General features: G+C 45.6%; 1 protein-coding gene across 2 annotated transcripts; it reads right to left on the bottom strand.

Annotated features, from left to right (window-relative positions):
- Positions 1-1,869: 1,869 nt before the first annotated feature.
- tesk1b (testis associated actin remodelling kinase 1b) lies at positions 1,870-23,559 on the bottom strand. 2 transcript variants are annotated; one of them, XM_031584838.2, is made up of 12 exons: positions 23,300-23,559; positions 22,701-22,888; positions 22,214-22,483; positions 13,437-13,558; positions 9,932-9,980; positions 9,653-9,799; positions 9,240-9,322; positions 7,175-7,265; positions 6,283-6,366; positions 3,895-3,981; positions 3,529-3,628; positions 1,870-3,379 (listed from the first exon to the last, which is right to left on the bottom strand). In XM_031584838.2, the coding sequence occupies exons 3-12, from the start codon at positions 22,385-22,387 to the stop codon at positions 2,481-2,483; spliced, it is 1,836 nt and encodes a 611-aa protein (XP_031440698.1). In that variant the 5' UTR covers positions 22,388-22,483; positions 22,701-22,888; positions 23,300-23,559; the 3' UTR covers positions 1,870-2,480. The 2 variants fall into 2 exon arrangements, with proteins under 2 accessions (XP_031440698.1, XP_031440699.1); XM_031584839.2 differs by having other exon boundaries at positions 22,810-22,888.
- Positions 23,560-24,278: the final 719 nt, after the last annotated feature.

The following is a 24,278-nucleotide window of genomic DNA, read 5'->3' as shown; positions in this document are numbered from 1 at the left end:
CTCTCCCCCCCCCCTTTTGCTTTCTATTATCAGTAATACATACTCTCCCCCCCCCCCCCCCCCCCCCCTCTCATACACGCACTCACACACAGAGCACTTTTTCAGTTGTCTCAGACGACATTTATATGCAACCGCATTTGACTTTTGCAGCATGGGATGACACACACACACACACACACACACACACACACACTTTTTAAATTGTCTTACATTGCATATAATTACATATTGGGTTTGGGATTAAAACACACACACACACACACACACACACACTAGGGGTTTGCACTTAAACACAGACACACACACACTTCACTGTTTTCTTAAATTATGTTTGTGTCCACTCACCCCTGCTCTCTGATCTGAACACTGAAGGTGGCATTTGGGGTGAGGCCGTCGCAACTCCACTGCAAAAGCCCAAATAAATCCGTAGAACTCAAGCGAACTCCACACTCTGAATCTGCAACACACACACACGCACACACACAGGAATGTGTAGTTTCCGTGGCAACATATGAACACATTTAACTAAGGTTTGGTTCCCCAGTCTTTCATCTCTTACTTTCCAAAACTCATTATCGAGATCATGAATAAGTGAGGTATTTCAGGCTGTGATTGCTTAATGTTTATGCATTATTCACTCACTGGCACTCACTGTCTCAAAGTGGTGTTTTGAAATATACCAGCACAACATAAATAGTTGTGGCTCGATTGTCACCAAAAATAAATCAGTGAAATGATTGATATATTTATTTATTTATTTCAGGCCATCCCACCTAGCCCTACATTAACAAACATTTTCATTGCATGCACCACTTTGAAACTGACTTGCTGTGGCACAGGATGCCATAACATCCTCACACACACACACACACACTAATCAAGCTAAGCACACCAAATTTGCTTTGCGTTTGGTTGCCAGGTGTGTGTGAAGGTTACTTTCATCTGTCAAATGAATGTTAACACAAGAGATCTAAGCCTCATACACACACACACAAACTCACCTGCAGTACTGAGTACAGTCCAGAACACATTCAGCCAGAGTATCCCAACCTGGACCAACCCCTCCACCATGGTGAAGCCAGGAACTCTCAACCTGACATCCAGTGAATGAACCTCCACCACCATCAGCAGCTTTGTAATAGCACACACACAGCAATGGGACATAGCACAGTGAAGCAGAGACTTTACCCCCATCTCCACCCACAAGCACGCACACACACACACACACACACAAACACACACAGAGCGTGTGACAGAGTACCAGTGGTAAACCACAGAGGTTGCGAAGCAACGCAAAACTCTAAGTGAAGAGAGTTGAGAATGTCACCAATTATGACTAGTTATTTGAAGGAAACAACTACTATCTGCTGAGTTATTAAATGTACATCTTCAACAAATGTAAATAAAATATACTTGTTCATTTGGCTTCCTGTTCCTTCTGTGATTCATTTAGTGTTGGCATGGGTTGTAAAGGACTTTGTGCTTCTGTGCTCAAGAAGAACTATATGGATAAAAGTATTATTATTATTAAATAGTTTTATCATCCATTTGTTATTTATTAATAATTATTGTAAATTAATATTCATTTGAAGCATGTCTTACTTGAAGCAAGAGGCATGGGAAGATGGTGTAAAAGATGTTTGTTATGGATTACAGCTATTCTCTTTTGGGAGTGAGAACTGCTTTCAGTCAGACAAAAACTCTGAAGATACTAAGTCAAGTCTCTTTATTTATTCAATCCAGTCATGAAAACAAAATAAATTCTTCCATCTCAAAAAACAAAACAATTCAATAATATTTATATTAGTAATGCAGGTGCAGACAGACTGTACAACATAAATTCAAACGAACGTTTTTTCACGAAAGTTAATTCCACCCTCACACATTCTTCTGGGCATTCAGAGGTGGGTGTTTACTTGTGGGCGGAGCCTGATACATCAGTCCCTGATTGGCTGTGGAGTCTCCGCTGAGATTCTTATAGGTTGGGGCAGAGTGGGATCTGGATGTGCGGATACAGAGCGACGGCAATCTCAGACCAGCAAGGCAGCAACCGGGACAGGAAATGACCTCATCGTACTCTGGGGAGGGGCTATCGAATGGAGTTGGTGCGGTGCTTGTGGGGGCGGGATGGTAGCCATTGACCCCGCCTCCCCAGCCCAGAGGCCGGGTGATTGGGCTGTTGTTGTTGTCATGAGTTTCTAAAGAAGGGGGAATATTGGAGATGGGGGAACTCCAGCCATTTGAGAGAGACTCCACTGTACCATCCAGTGGCCTGAACGGAATTTTACCATCTAGATTTAAATGTCTTTTCGCACCCTCTAGTGTTTTTAAGGTAGTACTGCAGTCCTTCGGAGACCGATTCCCAGGGTCCCCTGTTGTTTTGGATGGAGTACTACAGTCCAGGTGCAACTGTGTGCCAGCAGTGCCCTCTAGTGGATCAGGGGAGGCCCTGCAGTCCATGGGCTCCCCAGACATCCCTATCACCTCTTCCTCTCCTCCTCCTCCTCCTCCACTGGTTCTAGGGAGGTCAACTCCAGGCCAGAGTCGTCCACCGCGGCCTGTGCCCTCATCCCTTCCTTCCCCTCTCCGTCTCGCTTCCCTATGCACCCTGGGCTGGCTGTGTCCACCTTCTCCACTGCATGAGTCAGCGTCTCCCCGCCACTCACAACCTCCTGCGATTGGTCCATGGCAGCCGTGTGACGTGCGTCTGCAGCGGTGCTAGTTAGCATCAGCACCATGCTCTCAGAGTACATGTCCAGAGCGCTGTCGTGAGCGTGCCAGTCGTCGGCCTCCATCCCATGGGGAACGATATAAACAGCGGGATATTCAGAGTCTGCCTCTTTCCTCACGTGTCCGAGCGGAGATCGCCTCTCAGGCTCTGCTCGGTCTGAAGCATCAGCTTTGTGAGGTAAGACGTGAACGGTGCTTTCGATCAGCGTGTCCGTCTCACTTTGGTTGGACGACTGGTCCGTAACGTTTTCGTTCGGAGCGCCGGTTTCGTTCTTGGTGGGGCGTGTCGGCACCCCGTTGGGTAGGAAGTTGAGCAGGGGGTTGCAAGGCAGCGACTGGGTGCGTCTGTGGACCCGCGGGGAACCTCGCGCACAGTGGGTGGGGTCGGAAGGGTCAGGGAGAGGGGGAAGATCAAAGGTCAACGAGATGACAGACTTGCTGGGCGTGTCAAAGAGCTTGATCCGCCCCCCCTTCAGGTCCTCTCTCTGAGAGAAGGGGTTGACCCGGGTTGGGGGTGTGGTCTGCGGAGAGGGTTGGGCCTGTCGGAGGGGTGTGGTCAGGGACAGCATGTCAGATTGGCTGTGGGACAGGTGGGGGTCACCAGGGAAACATAGGGGCCGCCTCTTTTCCACAATGACATCAGAAGAGGCTGTAAAAATTGTTAAAGAAGGAGGGGGAAAAAAAACGCTTAACAAAGTTGCACAGCAGACATAAACAAGGCAAATAAAGACAGGAAGAGGAGGCTGCCAAGCGCAGTGTGTGTTTATTAATGTGTGTGTGTGTGTGTGTGTGTCTCACCCTCTTTTTCAGGCAGCTCATCCTGGGCCTCCCCCTCCCCCTGCATCTCTTCCAGCTTACACACCATCTCTGCGAAGGAGGGACGACTTGTAGCATCCATCTAAAGAGGGAGAGGGACACAGAAGAAGGAGAAATAGGTGGAAGAAAGAGAGAGAGAGAATATGAGAGGACAGATTGTGTGTGTGTGTGTGTGTGTGTGTGTGTGTGTGTGTGTGTGTGTGAGAGAGAGAGTTTGTGAGTGTGTGTGAGTGTGTGAGTATGTGTGAGAGAGAGAGAGAGTGTGTGGTGAGTGCGAGTGTGTGTGTGAGAGAGAGAGAGTGTGTGAGAGTGTGTGTGAGTGTGTGTGTGCATGAGTGTGTGTCTTACACTGCAGCAGACAACGGCCAGTGCCAGGAAGGCCGGGGGGCAGTCCCCCACCATGAGCTCAAACGCCGCCACATCCAGCCCAAAGTCCTGCAGACATGAGCAATCGCACCCAGACACAGTTATGATCAAACACACACAGAGTGAGTCATCTGCAGTCATCCATTCACAATAGACACAGATAAATCATAGCAGTTTGACCCTAGAGAAGAGAGTCGGGTCTGGGCTCGATATGCTCCTGCTGCTGGGTGTGCCAGGAGGGCAGGGAGTGACGTCAGGAGAGGAAACAGCCACCAGAGGTCACTGTGGCCATGTGTGAGAGTACATGTCTTGGCATAAAGCCATATTATGCAGTTGAAGGACACAGCGAAGATGTACTTGGTGAATTATGAACATTTTTATAACTCACTGACATTGACCACCACACACACACACACCACACGCACACACACACACACACACACACACACACACACGCACACGCACACGCACAATTGATTAAAGATTTATTGATTCAAGTATATAACCGAGCATGGACACTTTGTTCCTTGATAATAAATCTCCAGGTGATGTCTGTGTGTGACTGGCTGGCCAATCCAGCCTCTATCCTACACACCCCATTACATAACTAGGACAGGTGAGACAGCACCATGAACTTAATCTCAGTTCTGGACCAGACCTGGTCTCTCATGCCCACATGAGTACAGCAGCCTGAAGTCACTGATTGGCTCGCCTCTGAACAGCACAGAACGTCCTTTGTGTAGTCGCCGCAAAATAGATGATCCAAGATGATCCAACATTATTTGTTGTATACAACGACTAGGTTGTTTTATATTCTGGGGTGATTCTATGTCCAGTACGTCCTTCACATCACACACTGCCCCCGTGGCAACTTGAGAACTTTTATACTTTATCTTTTATATTGTTTTCCCTTTGCAGATTTGACATCAATCTATCTTGGGTAGATAGGAATCGATCATCTAATCCAGGGGTACTCAATAGGCGGACCGCGGTCCGGATCCGGACCCAGACGCAATTAAATCTGGACCGAAGCCAAAATCAACATTCTAATCTAATTTAATCATGATCCAAGCGAGTTTTCATTGGTGCGTGATTTCGCGCTATATATTTTTTTCCCGATGTGGTTTTTATCTTCCGTGTCCAATCCAGAGGTCCAATCAGGAGCTGTAATAACCACATCACTATGACAACTCACTCACTCAATGTTGGCCGCGAGCTCTGTGGGTCACGCAGGTTGTGTGTGTCAATGGCAACAACGCGGGCAGATAGATTTGTGAATGGTATCTTTTTCTCAGCAAACGAAAATCATGGCGTGCTTTAAACCCGGACAAAAACGAAAAGTGATTCCAAAAATCGCGAATTTAAGACAGAGTGCACTGACAAGTATGCATTTGTGCTGCCTGTGGGGAGCACAAAACTGATGTGTTTAATCTGCAACGAGACGGTTGCCCTTGTCAAAAGTGGCAACGTAAAACGTCACTATGAAACAAAGCATGCACACTTCGAACAAAAATACCCGCAGAACTCTGAGGTAAGGGGCAGAAAAATAAACCATCTGCAATCATACCAAGCAACATGCAGTGTAATAGTTAGATCAGCCACACAACAAGAGCGTGCATACCTCAACATACTGTTGTGAGTCTGCCTTTTCAACCATGAATATGGTCAAAAACAAATACAGGAGCACACTCACTAATGAACACTTACATCAGTGCCTCCGCCTGGCCTTCACACCTTTTATGCCCAAGTTTAAACCACAAAAAAGTGTCACCTTTCACACAAACAAGGCTAGACCACATCACCTTTTGTGCATAGTTCGAACGTTTTTGTTGGAGTTATGTTTTTGGATTTTGACCGTCACTGTTCCGGACCCTGGACTGAATGGAAATTTGGCGAGTGGACCTTTTGGGTTTCTAATTGAGTACCCCTGATCTAATCCATCCACTTGGGATGAATCCGGTCGAATTTCTAAATGCACCACAATGCAAACAAACACCAGCAGACACACTGTTACTAAGGAAACCTGTCTTACGGGGTAGTTGCCAGCTCACTCAGGAAATTGCTCCTGGATAAAGCAACAACTGTACAACTGTGCAACCACAAGACAGAGAGAGACAGAGAGAGAGAGAGAGAGAGAGAGAGAGAGGGAGAGAGAGAGGGAGAGGGAGAGGGAGAGGGAGAGGGAGACAGACAGACAGACAGACAGACAGACAGACAGACAGACTGTTGTGTACATTATTTCCCTGTAAAGTGGAACTGTTAAAACAAAAGCCAGTCAACATGTGCCTCTGTTGTGTAGGAGTTAAGACTATTATAGGCCAATTACACATAATGTTGCAGTCTGCACATGTGAGTCTGTGTGATGTTTACCTCAGTGCGAGGCAAGAAGTCTGGATCAGCCATGATTCGACCAATGATCTCACAGAGAATGATTCCAAATGCAAAGACATCCACCTGAATAGAAGGGGAACACACACACGCATGCACACACATACAATTCAGAGACTGTGTATTGATGACCGTTGAATAGACACAGTATACAACGGTCACACTGGTCAATTTGCCTCAGCAAATTATGAAGGCTATAAATACAAAACAAACCCACACACGCACACACACGCACACACACACACCTCTATGTAGAATCTGCAACCCTGAGGCGGTGAGTCAGTAACTAAGTGTGTGCAACTACAACTATGTGTGCCACTTGCAAGTGCTCTGTGGGTCAGTGTTGTGCGAGTAACGGTCTGTGTTAGACTACAGGTAAAAGAATTAAGTGGTGTATTAAAAGAGGTATTTTTTAACCCCTCTCATATTGAACTATAGCGCTTAAGTTCCAATTATTTACCACACCTGCAGTTACCGTCTACACTGCAAGCACTGCCTGGCAATATTCCCAGTGGGTCTGTTGCCAAAGTACTGCATCAGCATTCCACAGAAATCATTCACCGATTGATTTTCTTGCTAGCACTAATTTAATTAGCATCAGTAGGCTATGGATGGAAAACAGACCCCTTTGGCGTGGAAATGTGCATGGTTGAGTTATTTGTTAAGCGTCTATATTTTCCACATTTAGCTTGACATATTTGATCTTGAACTGAATAATTTGAAGACAGCTGTCAGTCGGTGTGTCTGTCTGTCAGACAGACAGACAGACAGACAATCAGACTGCTAGAAAAATTGTTTCTGTTCAGATCTATGAAAAAAAAAGTTTCTTTGAAGTTTGTACAGCAATATGAGAAGTGTTGGTGTTGTGGGCCACCTTCTCGTTGTATGGCTCTCCACGCAGCACTTCTGGCGCCATCCAGTAGGGGGAGCCCACTATCGCCAGCGCCTGTCTGTTAGAGCCGTCACTGAGGGGGAAGACGGCATAATAATTTTTTTTTTTTTTTAAATATTACAACACTGAGAGTGAACCAGCACTAAGACACACGCAGAGAGAGAGAGAGAGAGACACTCACTTTTGCATTTGTAAGTATGAAATTGGGGCTTTCTACACTCTCATTTTTATCTCCAACAGAAATAGAACTAAACTTAAGACATGGGGCACAAGGGAGAGGAAGAGAGAGAAAAAGGAGGGGGGACGAAAGGTAGAGCCAAGGACGATGACAGGGACGGGGAGAGGGAGGGAGGGAGGGAGAGAGAGAGGCTCAGACAGAATTACAGCCCCCAGTGTAAACACTGTTTGGGGAAGTCGAGAATGAGCGAGGGAGAGGAACGTAGGGAAAGAAGGATATAAAAGAGAGAGAGAGAGAGAGAGAGAGGGAAAGAGAGCGTACAGGATGGAATAGTTTGACCTTATTTGGATGGCTTACCAAAAAACTCAGCATATCTACCCCCTCCTTTCCCTCCATGCCTTTCTCCGTCTCTCTCTCTCTCTCGCTCTCTCTCTCGCATACATACACACACACACAGGCAGAAAACAGGCATTCAAGCATATTTTGTGTGAACACGCACACAGGAGGAGGGTTTGCAAACATGAGATGGAAACAGAACACTTCTACACACACACACACACACACAAACACATACATAGACACTGACATTTCTGGCTGACAACATCTTTTGTCTCAGCTATTTGTGTGTATGTGTGTGTGTGTGTGTGTGTGTGTGTGTGTGTGTAGCCCAGAATAGCAATAGTGGGCATTTCTTCAAATCCCTGTGTGTGCATAAACTTGTACACAGTGCATAATAGCTTACCATTTTTATTCAAATGGAAACAACCACCTATTGTGATACTAAATCCCAAATCCCACTTTAAAATTATTCACCATGATGGCAGTTCTATTACTGGCTGTCTTGAAATCTCTTCCAGTATTACAGGAGCTCTCAGCGATGCACTGAGACGTAAATGAGACGGTGTGCTGACGGGGCTACTGTGGTCTCTCTGCTGACTCATGGGCGAGATCATGAATGTGTGTGTGTGTGTGTGTGTGTGTGTGTGTGTGTGTATCTGTGTATCTGTCTCTGTCAGTGTGTATGTGTATGTGTGTGCGCGCGCATGTGTATGTATGTGAGAGAGCGTTTGCACATCTGTGCACGTATTTGTCTGTGTCCGTGTATCAGTGTGTGTGTGTGTGTGTGCTCGCATCTCTCTACGTGTGATTATATTTGTGTGGCATATGTGTGTGTGGGTTTCCTCGCCGACTTAGGGGCGAGATCATGCCTGCTTGAATCACTGGAGTTCACATGTTTCAGACTCTTGGGAAATCTCTCCTGGAGTCCTCACTGTGGTCAGTCTGAGGTGTACAGCCAGCTGTGAGTATCTCACAGAACTGCATTTTTTAGCTAAGTGATGTGAACACACACACACACACACACACACACACACACACACACACACACACACACACACACACACACACACACACACACACACACACACACACACAACAGTGAGGACCCTCGGGCTGAAAGATGTGCAGCTGTATGTGCTTATGAGTGAGAGAGAGACAGGGGGAAGGAAAGATAAACACAGAGAGTGTGTCACTCAGTGTGTGTGTGTGCGTGCGTGCGTGCGTGCAATGTTTTGCACACACAAACACCAGATAGTCTGACACACTTGTGACCAGTCATGAACCAGACCACACTATTTAAAACATACTGACAGACTTCAGAGTGAGAATTAGAAAGCACTGGAGACACAGTGTACACTTACTGTATATTCAATAAAAGAAGGAAAGAAAGAGCGAAGAAAGAGAAAGATGGACAGGGGAGTGGTAGAGAGAGTGATAAGAAAGAAAAGAAGAGGAGAAAGGGCGTAGAGGTTTCGTATCTAATCTGATCTGTGAACTTAGAAGGTGTGTTGTGTTGAGAAATGTACAGACCTGCAGTCCGGAATCTTCTCAGCCAGACCAAAGTCCCCTACCACAGCAGTGCACACGCCAGCCTCCCAGCGCACCAAGCAGTTCTACACACACACACACACACACACACACACACACACACACACACACACACACACACACACACACACACACACAGAGAGCCACAGGGCAAAGGTCAGATACCTTAACCTGTCAGTTAACAGGAGGAATGTCATTGTGTGTGTGAGTGAGTGATTGAGTGAGTGAGGGAGAAAGAGGAAGAAAATATATCTGTCTCTGAAATATGGAAAAAGAGGGAAACGGAGACAGATCATGATGGATGGAGCTTTAACTGTGAGAGAATGCATGTGTGTTTGGTTGTGTGTGTGTGTGTGTGTGTGTGTGCGTGCCTGCCTGCGTTGAGGTGTATGTACCTTTGACGTCAGATCCCTATGGAAGATTCCTTTACTGTGCAAGTACTGCAAACCTCTGCTGATGTCCAGTGAAAGGCTGATCCTTGTTGCCCACAGCAAGACGATCTCACTGTCCAACAGCTGCTCCAAGTTCCCCCCGTTAATGTACTGCAACACACACACACACACACACACACACTAGAGTTCAGAATAATAATAATTGAGGTGTATGTACCCAACACAACACACCTGTTCCGGTTATATAATGCTTAATAACGCTGTGTGTGTTAGGAGTTATACCTCAGTCAGAGCGTGCAGATGGCCCTCATGAACACACACTCCCACAAACCTGCACAGAGAAAACAAAACACACACACACACACACACACACAACCAAACAGACATCTCAGTTTCAAAGCAAAACACACACACACACACAGCCATGTGCTGACAAAAAAAAAATCAAAACAGTGACAAGTTTCTTCAGGATTTCCGCCACAGAAGAATGTGGGACAAGAGTGTTTGTATATGTGTGTGTATATGTGTGTGTGTGTGTGTAATTAATTGGGAAACGACACACACCCTGCAGGTACTAAGAAACACAGTCTCTCTGTTTTAATAAGTCTCCTCACATGCCACGGCTGGTCAAAGATTTGAATCACCTCAGAAGGCAAGGAGCACTGACAGCTGGGCACCACGCCAGCTATTACACACACACGCACACACACACACACACACTTTGACAGAAAGCAAAAAAGTCCCTTTCTCCATTACACACATATGCAAAGTCCACAAACCATCACACAAAGTCTACTCCTGTACTCCCACTCCTTCTGCACTTGTTTATGCTAACTCACACTCACACACACACACACACACACTCACCTCACACACTCACACTCACACACTCACACTCACACTCACTCAAACCTGTGAATCCACTTTAATGAACACACACCCACACACACTTACACCACTGACTTTCCCAAAACACAGGGCTTCCATGGCTAATGACCAACTTAGTGATTAATGATTCTGCAGAGATTGCTCTGAAATTACATTCGCTCTCTTTATTGTAAACTCAGAAGCCAATGCAATGGGAAATTTCCAAAACCCTGCCAACATTTTGCAACTCAATTGTGTGGCAAGTTGCGTCAAGTAGAATTAAATATATCAAGTATGATTAGCGATCTATTGACACACAGGAATACACCCATATCATCATAGGCAGACAGATCTACGGGAGATTTCAGACATAGCCTTATTTGGGCATTTCAGTTCAGGTGGAAAGAGAGCAATTGACCAGACACAGACACAAACACAGAAACAGACACGGACAGAGACAGACAGACAGACAACTCTTCAATGTTCCGATACAGACGGTCCTTAACATTTTAGGTAAAAGTGGACTTTAGGTGACGCACCCAGGACAGTCTTGTACGCTGAGGACCTGCTTTTCTACTGAATTTAATCTTGAACTAGGCCTGCTAGTCCATCATGTCAAGCATACATCACGCGTCATAACTGAAATGACAGTGGACTTCACTGTGTGCTATATAGATACGTTTCAGTAGATCATATGGTAAGATAGTTGATCATCATTAAGTTTCAGTGGATCATATGGTCAGATAGTTGATCATTATTAAGTTTCAGTAGAATTATATGGTAAGATAGTTGATCATTATTAAGTTTCAGTAGATCATATAGTAAGACAGCTGGCAAAGTCTGCATAGCAAGCTAGTTACAGCTAAGTGTGTTGAATGCATGCAGCAGTTGGGTTCTTTTGTTGATAGGCACATAGATGTCTGACTAACATCCTGAAATAAGATTCTCTCCTGTGAAGAGCGCAGGACTTTAGAGGATGTTTAGGCATCATCCGTGGGCATCAAATTGGCAAAGTACGCAGGTGATTAATGTGGTTTTTAATGTGTTGCTCACTATGCGACTTTATATAAATGTACACAGTCCCGCACTGGACTCAAACCCACACCCTCGGGGGTTCTAATTATTATGCAAATTATTATCTTTTAGCATGTTTTAACATTTTAGTTTTACATCCTTACACAATCCCAGTAACCTATTTGGTGCATTTGTATTCGGGTTACGCTCACCACAATAGGCCAGTGACTGAATCGTGTAAAGACCTGTCCACGTCCCCAGCACTCTTCAAACCAAAACAACACCCCTGGGGCCCACCCAGGGTTAACTGTGGAGGGGCCTCACGGCTCTGTGTTACGGCAGCGAGTAGTGAGTGCAGTATACTTAGTCAGCTGAGAGTATTGGGGGGGGGAGTATGGGAGAGGGGCATGTGCGAGTTGGTGAGAGAAGTATACTCACCAGAGGATGATATAATAGCGTGCTAAAGTAAGTGAGGCAGGAGTAGATAGATAGATAGATAGATAGATAGATAGATAGATAGATAGATAGATAGATAGATAGATAGATAGATAGATAGATAGATAGATAGATAGATAGATAGATAGATAGATAGATAGATAGATAGATAGATAGATAGATAGATAGATAGATAGATAGATAGATAGATAGATAGATAGATAGATAGATAGATAATAGATAGATAGATAGATAGATATAGATAGATAGATAGATAGATAGATACTTTATTAATCCTGAGGGAAATTTAGGAAAATACTGTACTGAGTATACTGATGTTGGGGTGGCTTCTGTAAGTATGAGTTGAGTGCACTCACCTTTGGCCACTAAAATATGAGGTGCTACTGAGATGGTGTATCTGACGGGTGTTGTGTCTGTGTCCTGTGTGTGGTGTGTGTGTGCTCGTTCAGGTGCAGCAAGGATACTTACACAAGCCAGCCCCACATCTTCAGGTGAGTGTAAGTATATGAGTTGAGTGCACTCACCTGAGGATGTGGGGCTGGCTTGTGTAAGTATATGAGTTGAGTGCACTCACCTGAGGATGTGGGGCTGGCTTGTGTAAGTATATGAGTTAATAATAATAATAATACATTTTATTTCACAGCGCCTTTCATGTCACTCAAGGACGCTTTACAATTTAAAACAGGAGCAAACAAATAACAAAACAATTAAAATTAAAAGTGCAAGTAAAAACAGCATGGCAACTACAGTGAGAATGCAATCCTGAAAAGGTGGGTTTTGAGAGAGGATTTGAACTGAGGGAAGGAGTCAATGTTTCGGATGTCAGGTGGGAGTGAGTTCCAGAGTTTGGGAGCAGAGCGGCTGAAAGCTCTGCTCCCCATGGTGGTAAGCCGGGCAGAGGGGACAGTTAGGTGGATGGAAGAGGAGGATCTTAGGGAGCGGGTGGAGGTGGCAGTGGCAGTGTGAAGGAGGTCAGACAGGAGGTTGAGTGCACTCACCTAAGGATGTTGGGGTGGCTTGTGTAAGTATATGAGTTGAGTGCACTCACCTGAGGATGTGGGGCTGGCTTGTGTAAGTATATGAGTTGAGTGCACTCACCTGAGGATGTGGGGCTGGCTTGTGTAAGTATATGAGTTGAGTGCCACTCACCTAAGGATGTGGGGCTGGCTTGTGTAAGTATATTGAGTTGAGTGCACTCACCTGAGGATGTGGGGCTGGCTTGTGTAAGTATATGAGTTGAGTGCACTCACCTGAGGATGTGGGGCTGGCTTGTGTAAGTATATGAGTTGAGTGCACTCACCTGAGGATGTGGGGCTGGCTTGTGTAAGTATATGAGTTGAGTGCACTCACCTGAAGATGTGGGGCTGGCTTGTGTAAGTATACGAGTTGAGTGCACTCACCTGAAGATGTGGGGCTGGCTTGTGTAAGTATACGAGTTGAGTGCACTCACCTGAGGATGTTGGGGTGGCAGAGGCGGTTCATGAGCTGCACCTCCTTCAGCATGTTGGCTCTGTTGGAGGCCATGGTGTTCATTTTCAGCGCCATCACTTGGCCACTCGTCCTGTGCTGCACCTGAACAGAGCACACACACACACACACACACACACACACACACACACACCCGTCAGATACACCATCTCAGTAGCTCAGTATAGTGGCAAAGGAAATCAATGGACCACACCATGGAAGGGAAGAGTTTTTGGAGCAGAATTGAGGCCAGAGTTGTGTGTGTGTGTGTGTGTGTGTGTGTGTGAGAGAGAGAGTGGTGTGTGTGTGTGTGTGTGTGTGTGCTCTCTGTGCAGTGATCTCTCCACCTCTGTTAATCGACCTTGTGGCTCTTCACTGAATATGGCCAGTGACGCTGTCTGTGCAGCATGTTTGTTCAGTCAAATATAATAAAAAAGCTGTAATGAGGGAATGAGAGAGAGAGAGGCTATTGTCCTTACCAGGACATATGAGGAGCTCTTCAGCTGTCTACTCCTGTCCTACCCACCTGAGCTGAGAGATCATCCTGAGACGCGCGCGCACACACACGCACGCACGCACGCACGCACGCACGCACGCACGCACGCTTCCAAAAGGCCAGCGCACACACACTTCCAAAAGGCCAGCTGCATACGATGGTGGAAACTTTTGATTTACTGGCCCGTCTCGACCAACATCTTACTTTCCCAGCTTAGTCTTCATTGGGATTAAGCACTGAATGACGGAAACCACAGTGAATGAGTGTCTGGTTGTACCAGGGTAACGAGGTTATGAGGTTTAACTAATTAAAAGTTGACTGATTAAGGAAGTTAATTGATGTAGATGAAATGCTACATCTGCCCATCTGGCTACCATACCCCCTTCCTTAAAGGTCCACTAAAACTGATCTTGTATGACCTTGAGAATCTACCTCAGTTTGTTAAGAACCCTAGACTCCTTCTATGGTGTTCCGTGTTGACAAACCCAAAGCTCTTAACCTGGTTCCCTGACTGCTGTGGAACGAGAATGAAGGTCCAGTCTGTGACCAGTCCCTGTGAAATCATGTGTTTTCTATGCATCTTGCCTTTCATTTGCGGTTTTCTTCATTTATTATTGGTAGAAATTTCGAAAACAAATGCAACAACATGACCATCTTTTTATCCCATCATCTCATCATCACTTCTGCATTGTGGCCAATAACATCTGAGAACTTAAACAGCACACACACAGCCATGTGCTGACAAAAAAAAAAAATCAAAACAGTGACAAGTTTCTTCGGGATTCCCGCCACAGAAGAATGTGGGACAAGAGTGTTTGTATATGTGTGAGTGTGAGTGGGTGTGTGTGTGTGTGTGTGTGTGTGTGTGTGTAAGTAATTGGGAAACGACACACACCCTGCAGGTACTAAGAAGCACACTCTCTCTGTTTTACACACAGACACACACACGTTGTGTCCCTCAGTCCTCAACCCCAATTTCATTGATGGGCAACGAGCAAAGTCCGCTGCGCCTGAACTAAAGCTATCGTGTGGCATGTAGGAGCACAGCGCTGACCCATCCATGTTAGCGCTTAGCATCTTGCTCAAGTAATTAAATCAGCGAAATGATTTGGCCAAGCCCTAAAATTAGCTTTAGTTCACGCGCGGTGGACTTTGCTTGTTGCTCTGCTCGTTATCAGTTGCCCCTCAATGACAATAGGGCCCTGGGTATCCAAACGCCATCCCCTCCAATGGTCAAAAGGTTGTCATGGTTACAACAAGAATGCCACCCACTTTCAACTAGCTGTCTGCAAAACCTTTCCCCAAGTCCATTACCTGCACATACAGTAGTATGCTCATACAGCTAATACACTCGATATTCTCATTAAAAACAATGGAGTTTCCGGTCTAGTTAAGTTGAAATATATTATCCTGCATCATGTTATTGATTTAGAGAAGCACAGTAAAACAAAGTCAAAGTAAAACAGAAGGGCATATTGCTGAGCTAGTGAAAAACATGCACAAGATGGCCAGGGCGCGTGCACACCCACACCCACACCCACACCCACACCCACACACCATACCTCAACAGAGAATCATTAAAATTAAAACTTTGATTGATGCCTATCGACATTCACACCTGCTCAAGCAAGTTTAATCTTGAAGCTATTACTTCTTACAGAAAAGCATGCACACGAGCACAAACATACACCCAGAGCTTGACCACCCATCTATTGCATCTCTCGCTCACACTCTCTCTCACACACACAATATTCATTCAGGCAACAGTAGCCACAAAACCATTCAAATATATATATATTGGAGAAATCATTTTGGCAAGAAACCGTATGATAAGCGGGATAATGTATAGTCCTCTGTCATTCTTGACAATTCCGCCTGTGTGTCCGGGGTCCTTTTCGTTCTTTCAAGATTTATTTTTTAAGCATGACCGGCAGACTCTACATCATCCCTTCCTTAAGCCATGGCTCCCTCACACTTGTGAGCGTACGTCTTGACTAGACCGAATGCCGAAGCCTCTAGTAATCAGCACAAGTGGGAGCACTTCTGTGTGAGGTGAAAGGGAATCCTCCTACGCCACAGAGCTGAACATGAACGTGAACGTGGGTGTTGCGGCCATGGGAAAAGTCAATGGGCATGATGGATGGGACTGGTGGGGAGGGGACTGGAGGGGAGGGGAGGAGACTGGAGGGGAGAGATTGGGAGGGGAGGAGTCCCAGGTCAACAGCACACTTCCACGAGGTTGTGGCCTTCTCAGGTGCTGGCCTGCTTTTCCTCAGCGAACAGTCAGAGGCTGATTTGCACTGAGCAACACTTAGACTGGCCACTCAATACAAGGGCTGTGTGTGTGTGTATATGTGTGTGTGTGTGAGAGAAATAAAAGAGAGATACAATGTGCATTTGAATGGATACTGTGCACTGTGTTTTTTTTTGCTTTTGTGGTGTGTGTGTGTGTGTGTGTGTGTGTGTGTGTGGTGGGAGAGAAATAAGAGAGTGATAAAATGTGCATTTGAATGGATACTGTGCACTGTGTTTGTTTGCTTTTGTGGTGTGTGTGTGTGTGTCATTTACATTTCCAGCCATTAAGCAAAAGAGCTTCAGTTTGAGTCTTCCTCACAGGAAAGTGACAGTGTGCATTTCATCACCATTTCACCTCCATTTCTGTGTCCGTGTCTCAACGTCTCAACATGCTTACTTCCTTTCCAACAACAAGACATAGTTAACGGTCATAGTTTAGTCAACTGCTACTCTAGATTTAGATTAGTATGTAAATACTAACACACAATCCTATGTACACACACTTTACACCTACATAAAATATACGTAATACATGTATGCATCTGTTCTTAAGAATGTTCTGCTCTATGGAAGGGTGCTGGTTCTAGAGAGGCGATGAGGTTCTGAAGACAGAACAGGAGGTGATACTAGTTTTGCAGAGGTGGCTCTATAGAGATAGGTGATGGGAGTCATGTTTCTCTACAGCGAAGTTCTAAGGCGGTGTTTGTTCATCTGATGTTATGCAAATGTTTACAACAGGTGAATTCTACATCACCTGTGTGTGTGTGTGAGAGATTACAGTTATATATATATGCATTCACTTTGTCCCTCATCTCTCGTTCCTTCTGTTCCTGCTGTGAATCACTGTGTCAACAGGGAAAGGTCAGCCTGCTGCAGTGAAGTGGCCACTGGGGAAGGGAAGAGAGGAGAGGAGAGGAGAGGAGAGGAGGAGATGAGGAGAGATGGAGGGGAGTGAAACATGTTGACACACAGATTACATTCATTCCCTGTGACTTACAGGCTACCCCTGGCACAGAACGTTTTTAGAGTTTCAGTGAAAAAGAGAACGACAGAACGAGAGAGAAGTACCCATGAAAGAATGATGGAGGAAATGAAAGAAAAGAACCTACTGCAGCATCATTGATCTTGATTGATGTACAAAAGTCGACACAAGCGCAGAGTTTTACATGTTTTCTGACAGCGCCCCATCTGTTCCACGCATGTGAGATGTCTTTGTACAGCGATAGGCCGGTAGAAAAAACGCTCAGGCCTACACGGCCGTGTGTGATGTGACATGGACAAGCAAAAGATTATCCTCCCAGCGGCCCATGTGTCCTCACAGTCCTTTTATTTCTGTATTGAGGGCAATTATATTATATATAAATATATACTGTACATAATAATAATAATATAAATATAATAATAAATATATTATATTGCCACTATACCAATTTCAGTAAAACATCTTTTCACAATCAGTGGTGGTAAAACAGCAGTCCTGCTACCTGTGCTTTTATGTTACAATCAGACCGATGTTGAACAACTTATCCAGCTCACAACCCACTATGTCAAACAATTTATACAGCTCGCAACCCACTATGTCAAACAACTTATACAGCTCGCAACCCACTATGTTTAACAACTTACACAGCTCACAACCCACTGTGAAAAACAACTTACACAGCTCACAACCCACGATGACAAACAACTTACACAGCTCACAACCCGCAATGACAAACAACTTACACAGCTCACAACCCACTCGGGCAGCTGGCACGGATCGGGCAGCGACACACCTCACTGTATCACACAGCAGGTGAATGATGGGAAAGAACCAGATGGGTGAAGGGCCTCCCTCAGTGAGGTGTGCTCCTCCTATATGCTTGACAAAAGTGGGAGCTACCTGCCTTTTATGAGGTGCAAGCAGAGGCAGATTTTACGCTCAATGGCCAAGCAACTCTGCACTAATGGGCTGTTTGTTGCGTGTGTGTGTGTGCGTGAGTCTTCATCCTCAGCAAAACACTCTCCAGAACTTTTCCATGTCCACACAGGCCCAACAGGTCAATTTATCATCACCTACCTTTGACACACCTTAGCTGGGTGGGTGTATGTTTGTGTGTGTGTGTGTGGGGGTGTATGTTTGTGTGTGTGTGTGTGTGTGTGGGGGGGGGCGGGGGGGCTAGTGTTTACACAGGGTGTGGGGGAGACAGGAAACTGGATACTGTAGACAAGCAATCTCACTCTTACGTTCAACTGACACACACACAAATTATATTTAAATACAAAATCACAATGCTGACAAAAGCTAAAGATTCAGTGCAAACATGACACTAAACAAACAGGGCATTTAAAGTAGTTTGAATTATGAAACAAAAACACCAATTCTCTCTCCCTGGGACACACACACAGAGACACACACCCTTTTAGTGACTGACAACAGTACAAGCCCTGACTAGAGTGAAACTGAAAAGGGGATAGAGAAAGAGGGAGGAAGGAGAAAAGGAGAGGGAGAAAAAGAGAGACAGACAGACAGAGATGGAGAGCAAATAGAGGGGGAGAAATATTGACTTGGCTGTGGAGAAATGGAGACTGAAAAAAGAAAACAAAGACATAGATATGACAGACGTGAGGTCAAGTTTAAACTAGTTTGACATCTTCCAGCCAATCAGAGCGGCTCTTCATTTGACCTCTTTGTTGCTGCTTAGTGACACCCCACTGCCCCGCCCCCAGAAGACAGATGGGAAAATCTCCATCCATCAGGATTCTCTTTCTTTCCCTCTTTTATTCTGTCCATCCCTCTCACCCCCCTTTCACCACTCTGACTGACATTTCCACATGAACCTCCCAAAGAGAACATACCACAGGCCAGCTCATCTTTGAATATGCACTCGGAAGAAGGCACTGTGTGTGCGTGTGGGTGCGTGTGGGTGCGTGAGTGTGTGTGAATATGTGCGTGAGAGTATGTGCGTATGTGCGTGTGTGCATGTGAGTATGTGTGTGCATGTGAGTATGTGTGTGCGTGTGTGGATAGGCATTAGATGAACCAGTGGGTCTAGGAATAGTACTTCTTTACGCACACACACACTATAAATAAGACCTACTCATTTCCTCTGTCTCAAATCTGTGTGTGTGTGTGTGTGTGTGTGTGTGTGTGTGTGTGTGTGTGTGTGTGTGTATGATGAAGCCCTTTGTTAAACCTTTGAAAAACTAAATGGAAGAAAGATCAGGTCCATATCATATAAGAGAACATACCACAGGCCAGCTCATCTTTGAACATGCACTCGGAAAAAGGCACTTCTATGGATGTGCGCGCGTGTGGGTGTGGGTGTGGGTGTGTGAGTATGTGTGTGTGTGAGTGTGTATACATGTGTGTGTGTGTGTGTGTGTTTGTGTATATATATATATATGTGTGTGTGTGTTTGTGTATATATGTGTGTGTGTGTGTGTTTGTCTATATGTGTGTGTGTGTGTGTTTGTGTATATGTGTGTGTGTGTGTGTGTGTGTGTGTATATATGTGTGTGTGTGTGTGTATATGTGTATATGTGTGTGTGTGTGTGTATATGTGTGTGTGTGTGTGTGTGTGTGTGTGTGTGTGTGTGGATAGGCATTAGATAAACCAGCGGGTCTAGGAATAGTACTTCTTTACACACACACACACACACACGCAAACACAACTTAAATCCTACTGGACAAGACAATGCGCACTAACACACACGCTCCCTCTCTGTCAGACATCTAGATGAACAGGGCCCCCAAACACCATCCTTTTCATATAAATAAGACCTACTAATTTCCTCTGTCTCAAATCTGTGTGTGTGTGTGTGTGTGTGTGTGTGTGTGTGTGTGTGTGCGTGTGTGTGTATGAGTGTGATGAAGCCCTTTCTTAAACCTTTGGAAAACTAATTGGAAGAAAGATCAGGTCCATATCATTTCCAAAGTCTATACCCACCCAAGTGTCTCTAGCGCCTATCTCAAATATGTTACAGTAACGTGTGTGTGTGTTTGCGTGTGTGTGGTGTGTGTAAGATAAGATAAGATACACTTTTATTAATCCTGTTAGGGAAATTCAGGAGTGTGTGTGTGTGTGTGTGTGTCTCTCAGATATATTACAGTAACATGACAAGCACACATCATGCGCCTGAGCCCTCTGTCAACACCAACTCAGGGGGAAATGCACTTAGGAAGAGATCCTCCTCGCAGTCCTCACAGGCACCGACATGGGCCTACAGAGCCTCATGCACGCACACACTAAACACACACACACACACACAGAAAAACACACATGCACACACACAGCCTATATTTCCCCTACTCATTCCTGAATCAATCAGGTGAGGAGTTTCCTTTCCTCCATCTGTGTTAGCAGGGATCATGCCAGTCGTTTAGAAGTGTCATCTCCTGTATGCAGCTCAGGTGTGGGTCAGGGTGTCCATAGGTTAGCTAACTACCAAAGTACATTTCTGCTCGACAATGAGGTCATCCACTTTTCTCAGTTACTGGCACGCTGAAAGGGTATCAGTGAGGATCGGTGCGCGCGCACACACAGCACACATACACGCACGCACAAATTGGATGGGGTTGTCAGGCTCTATGAGAAATGTCCAATAACATGAGACGAGGGAGGAGGTGAGGAGTTGCTCTTATTCTTTAATTCTTAGTGTCAGCCTGCAACATGCGTGCGTGTGTGTGTGTGTGTGTGTGTTACCTGCTTGCGAGGTGTGTGGGGGTATGTGTGCGTGTGTGTGTGTGTGTGTGTGTGCGTGTGCAACCTGCTTGTGAGGTGTGTGTGTGTGTAACCTGCCTGTGAGCTGTGAGGTGTGTGTGTGTGTGTGCGTTTTGCCTCAGCAGCTGCAAGAAAAACATGACCTGCTGGATTTGTCCGAACAGGAACTCTCCAGTTGCTCAAACAAACACAAGGGAATGGAAGCCACTGACACCACCACCACCCCCCCCCCCCCCCCCCCCCCTCATATTTAGAACCTTTAGCTTTTTAGAGAAACACAACAGCAATAGCTCTGCATCTGTCTGTCTGTCTGTCTGTCACACACAAGCAATCAGGGGAGACCATCTACATCTAGGCTTTGCATTTACACTGTCTGCATCTGCACACTTAAATATCAGTGACATTTACACACACACACACACACACACACACACACACACACACACACACACACACACACACACACACACACACAATCATTTTGTGAATAAAAAGATGAGCCAATCAGAGGGGACCCCCAGTGTAACTGTACATCTAGACCTTGTATTTACACTGAAGCACGTCTACATTAAATGCCATTTCAAGTGTAAACATAAGCGCACACACACACAAACCTCATTACCAGAGAGGTGATTCCAGTCTCTGATTGAATCATTGAATCATGGCTCCCAACAGAGAGAGAGAGAGAGAGAGAGAGAGAGAGAGAGGTCAAAGCGGCCAAAGCTATCTCTGGTCCATTTAACTGAACCATCAAACCCATTGCCCATTCATCAACCTTGGTCCATTCACAGTTCAATTACTTGTGACATTTTAAAAAGCAGTTGTTGTTAATTAAAGTGGAGTGGTCTGCTCGTTTGTAGTAAATCACCATGTATTGCAAGCAGACAGGGGCAGAAAAGGCAACCATCAGGATAAAAGGAAGTGGTTATGGCTCACGCTCCAGTGCAATTCCTCTTTCTGTCCCTCTGTATCCCACTCTCCCTCATGCAGAATTAAAGGATGGTTTCTTTTGCACAGGTACAACATGTCAAAAATGTGTATCCTGTTTCAAGGCTTTGCTTGACTGCATATTGTTCAGGTATCAGGTGGCTGGGGTTTGCATCATAGCGCCACCTGCTGTCGCTTAATGTTGATGGAGAGCATGGGCCTCAAAAGCCCAAATCAGCAAAACTGTACAGGAGGATATAGCAGACTCTCTGAAAGATGATCACTTGGATGATGCAACTAGTAGACCCTACCTCTGCAACTACAGTGGAAGGCGCTTACCTTGAACACTTCGGAGAAAAATCCCGAGCCGATTTTCTCACAGAAAAAGTCGTCTATCCTGGCCAGACTGGACACAGCGCTCCGAAGGGCCCGGTAGGAGGAGGGCCTGACCCGATGAGGTCCATGGATTGGCCCGTCCAATCCGTCCTCCTGGTCCATTTCGTCGCGGTCCATCTTGACTGTTCCAGATGAGGACAAGTGCGCGCTCAAGCGTCTCAAAACTCAGTTCCAGTGTTTACATTTCCCATATCCGGAGCTGCGTGCTCGTTCCTGCAAAAATGATTAGCTACCTTAGCGGGAGGCACTCAAAAATAGGAAAGTTTCAAACGAGCTAACTATTATTCTAAACAATCCTCTTTCGTTTTCATTTCTGTCTGGGTGGCACAAGAGAACAGATTCTCCACTTTCGATCTGGCGAGCTATCCAAACGCTACCGGCATCGGCCACTGCCGTTTGTTTGGTTCCAATAAAGCCCAAAGACACTCACGTTCAGTGGGATAAAGTGCATCGATGGAGCGCTCCACCGCACCCCCGACAAAACGACACACGGAGTTGCTGACTGCACATAGGTCCCTACAACGACTTGCATTCCTTACTTCCACACGCCAGACATTCCGCCGGATGGTGCGTGGCTGCGGCTCGGCTTGCGCTCAGCTGCATGAAAATGACTCGCCACTGCAACATAAACAGACAAAAAGTATGATAAAAACCCATAAAAGTATATCCTTGGATCAGCACAATCGACAGCCAATCCTAAGCCAAACAGCGTTAAGGTTATCTGAAATACTAGTTAAGTGAACCTATATTGTCTGTATTTGCCCTGAAAAAGGATGACAGAGCGATTTGACGCATGAACCTTTAAAAGGCTGATATTGCAACGCCAAAAATCATGCCTGCGGTTCACGGCATTTCAACGAGCAAACGCGGTGTTCTGCTGCCGCTAGCTGAAGATGATGAATTATAAATAGCTCCCTCAAAGTCTCAGTTCGGCTGCGTGACTTTTAAAGCGAGAACAGACTCTGAAGCATTGCGTTTGCATTTTTAAAGGCAGAGTTTAAACCCAGGACAGAAACCCGGAGGAATTACCTAGGATAAAAAGAGATGGTCCTAAAGGTTTGAAGTCTTCTTTAACCCCAACACTTCCGTCATTCGTTTCTCTCTGTCTCTTATCCGTGCTCGTGTCACGCTGCCGAGTTTTTATTTGACTATTTAATCATCCCCACCGCTGTTTGCTACCGCGCGGACATGGCTCGGTTCATGCTCGAGCCTCTGCAGCGTGAGTCCTAGGTTATCTATGGTCGTTTGCACCGAATGAGCAGCGTGACTTTTGCTTCCAATTGGAGGCAGAGGGGCGGGTCCAAGCAGCCATGCCTCCGCGGCGCTGCAGCTTCTTGTAATCGTCACAGCCTCACCTGCAAGGTTGGCCGACATGGGAAGCTACTTAGAGAGTTTTTCATCAAATCTTCACAAAGCCGTTATAGGCTACTGCATAAAACATGCAGATGCTGGTCCCTTCGACAGAAATGTTCCCCTGCCTTCTGTACACCACTTAGTCAACTGATTGGACGTTGGACCGTTTATTCAATGTTGGTCGACACCTCTTCATTACGGGAAGAAATGTGTTTGGTTTGTTGTCAACATAGGTTAATATTAATTTTCAACACAGCCTAGCTGCAGCCAGGCTACATGAGGTCACATACAGTAATGTGTGTGACACACATTGTGTGTGTGTGTGTGTGTGTGTGTGTGTGTGAGAGAGAGAGTCAGGCACCCGTAACCCATGTTTAATTCATAAACGCGTTTACCGGGTTGCTTTTCCAAAGGTTTTGAAGGCGATGTACGACACATGATACCGAGGTCACCGCAGCTTGTGGACAATGAGATGCAAATGAATAATTGAGCGCTCTGCCGACTTAATTCCCTGCCATTAAAACGGAGTTTGTTATGATGCTACCTGTAGCAAAGGTGATATAGGAGGTGATCAGAAATGGTGACCACTGGTAAACTCACAAGGTACTCTGATGACTCATAAACGTAAGAGGGCATATTCAAATGGTTTGTAAAA

The sequence above is a fragment of the Clupea harengus genome, chromosome 18, assembly GCF_900700415.2.
Source record: "Clupea harengus chromosome 18, Ch_v2.0.2, whole genome shotgun sequence".
NCBI lineage: Eukaryota > Metazoa > Chordata > Actinopteri > Clupeiformes > Clupeidae > Clupea > Clupea harengus.
The sequence above is the reverse complement of the archived record's forward strand: the minus strand, read 5'-3'. Positions and strand labels throughout refer to the sequence as shown.

What these genes read in the sequence shown, in the direction of transcription:
- tesk1b (XM_031584838.2), bottom strand. Translation starts at nt 22,387, where the DNA reads ATGGACCGCGACGAAATGGACCAGGAGGACGGATTGGACGGGCCAATC. An exon ending in ACTTCTTGCCTCGCACTGAG is followed by an intron (nt 3,982 to 6,282) that starts GTAAACATCACA and finishes TCATGTCTGCAG; the next exon opens with GACTTTGGGCTGGATGTGGC. An exon ending in TGAGCTGCCTGAAAAAGAGG is followed by an intron (nt 3,380 to 3,528) that starts GTGAGACACACA and finishes CAATTTTTACAG; the next exon opens with CCTCTTCTGATGTCATTGTG.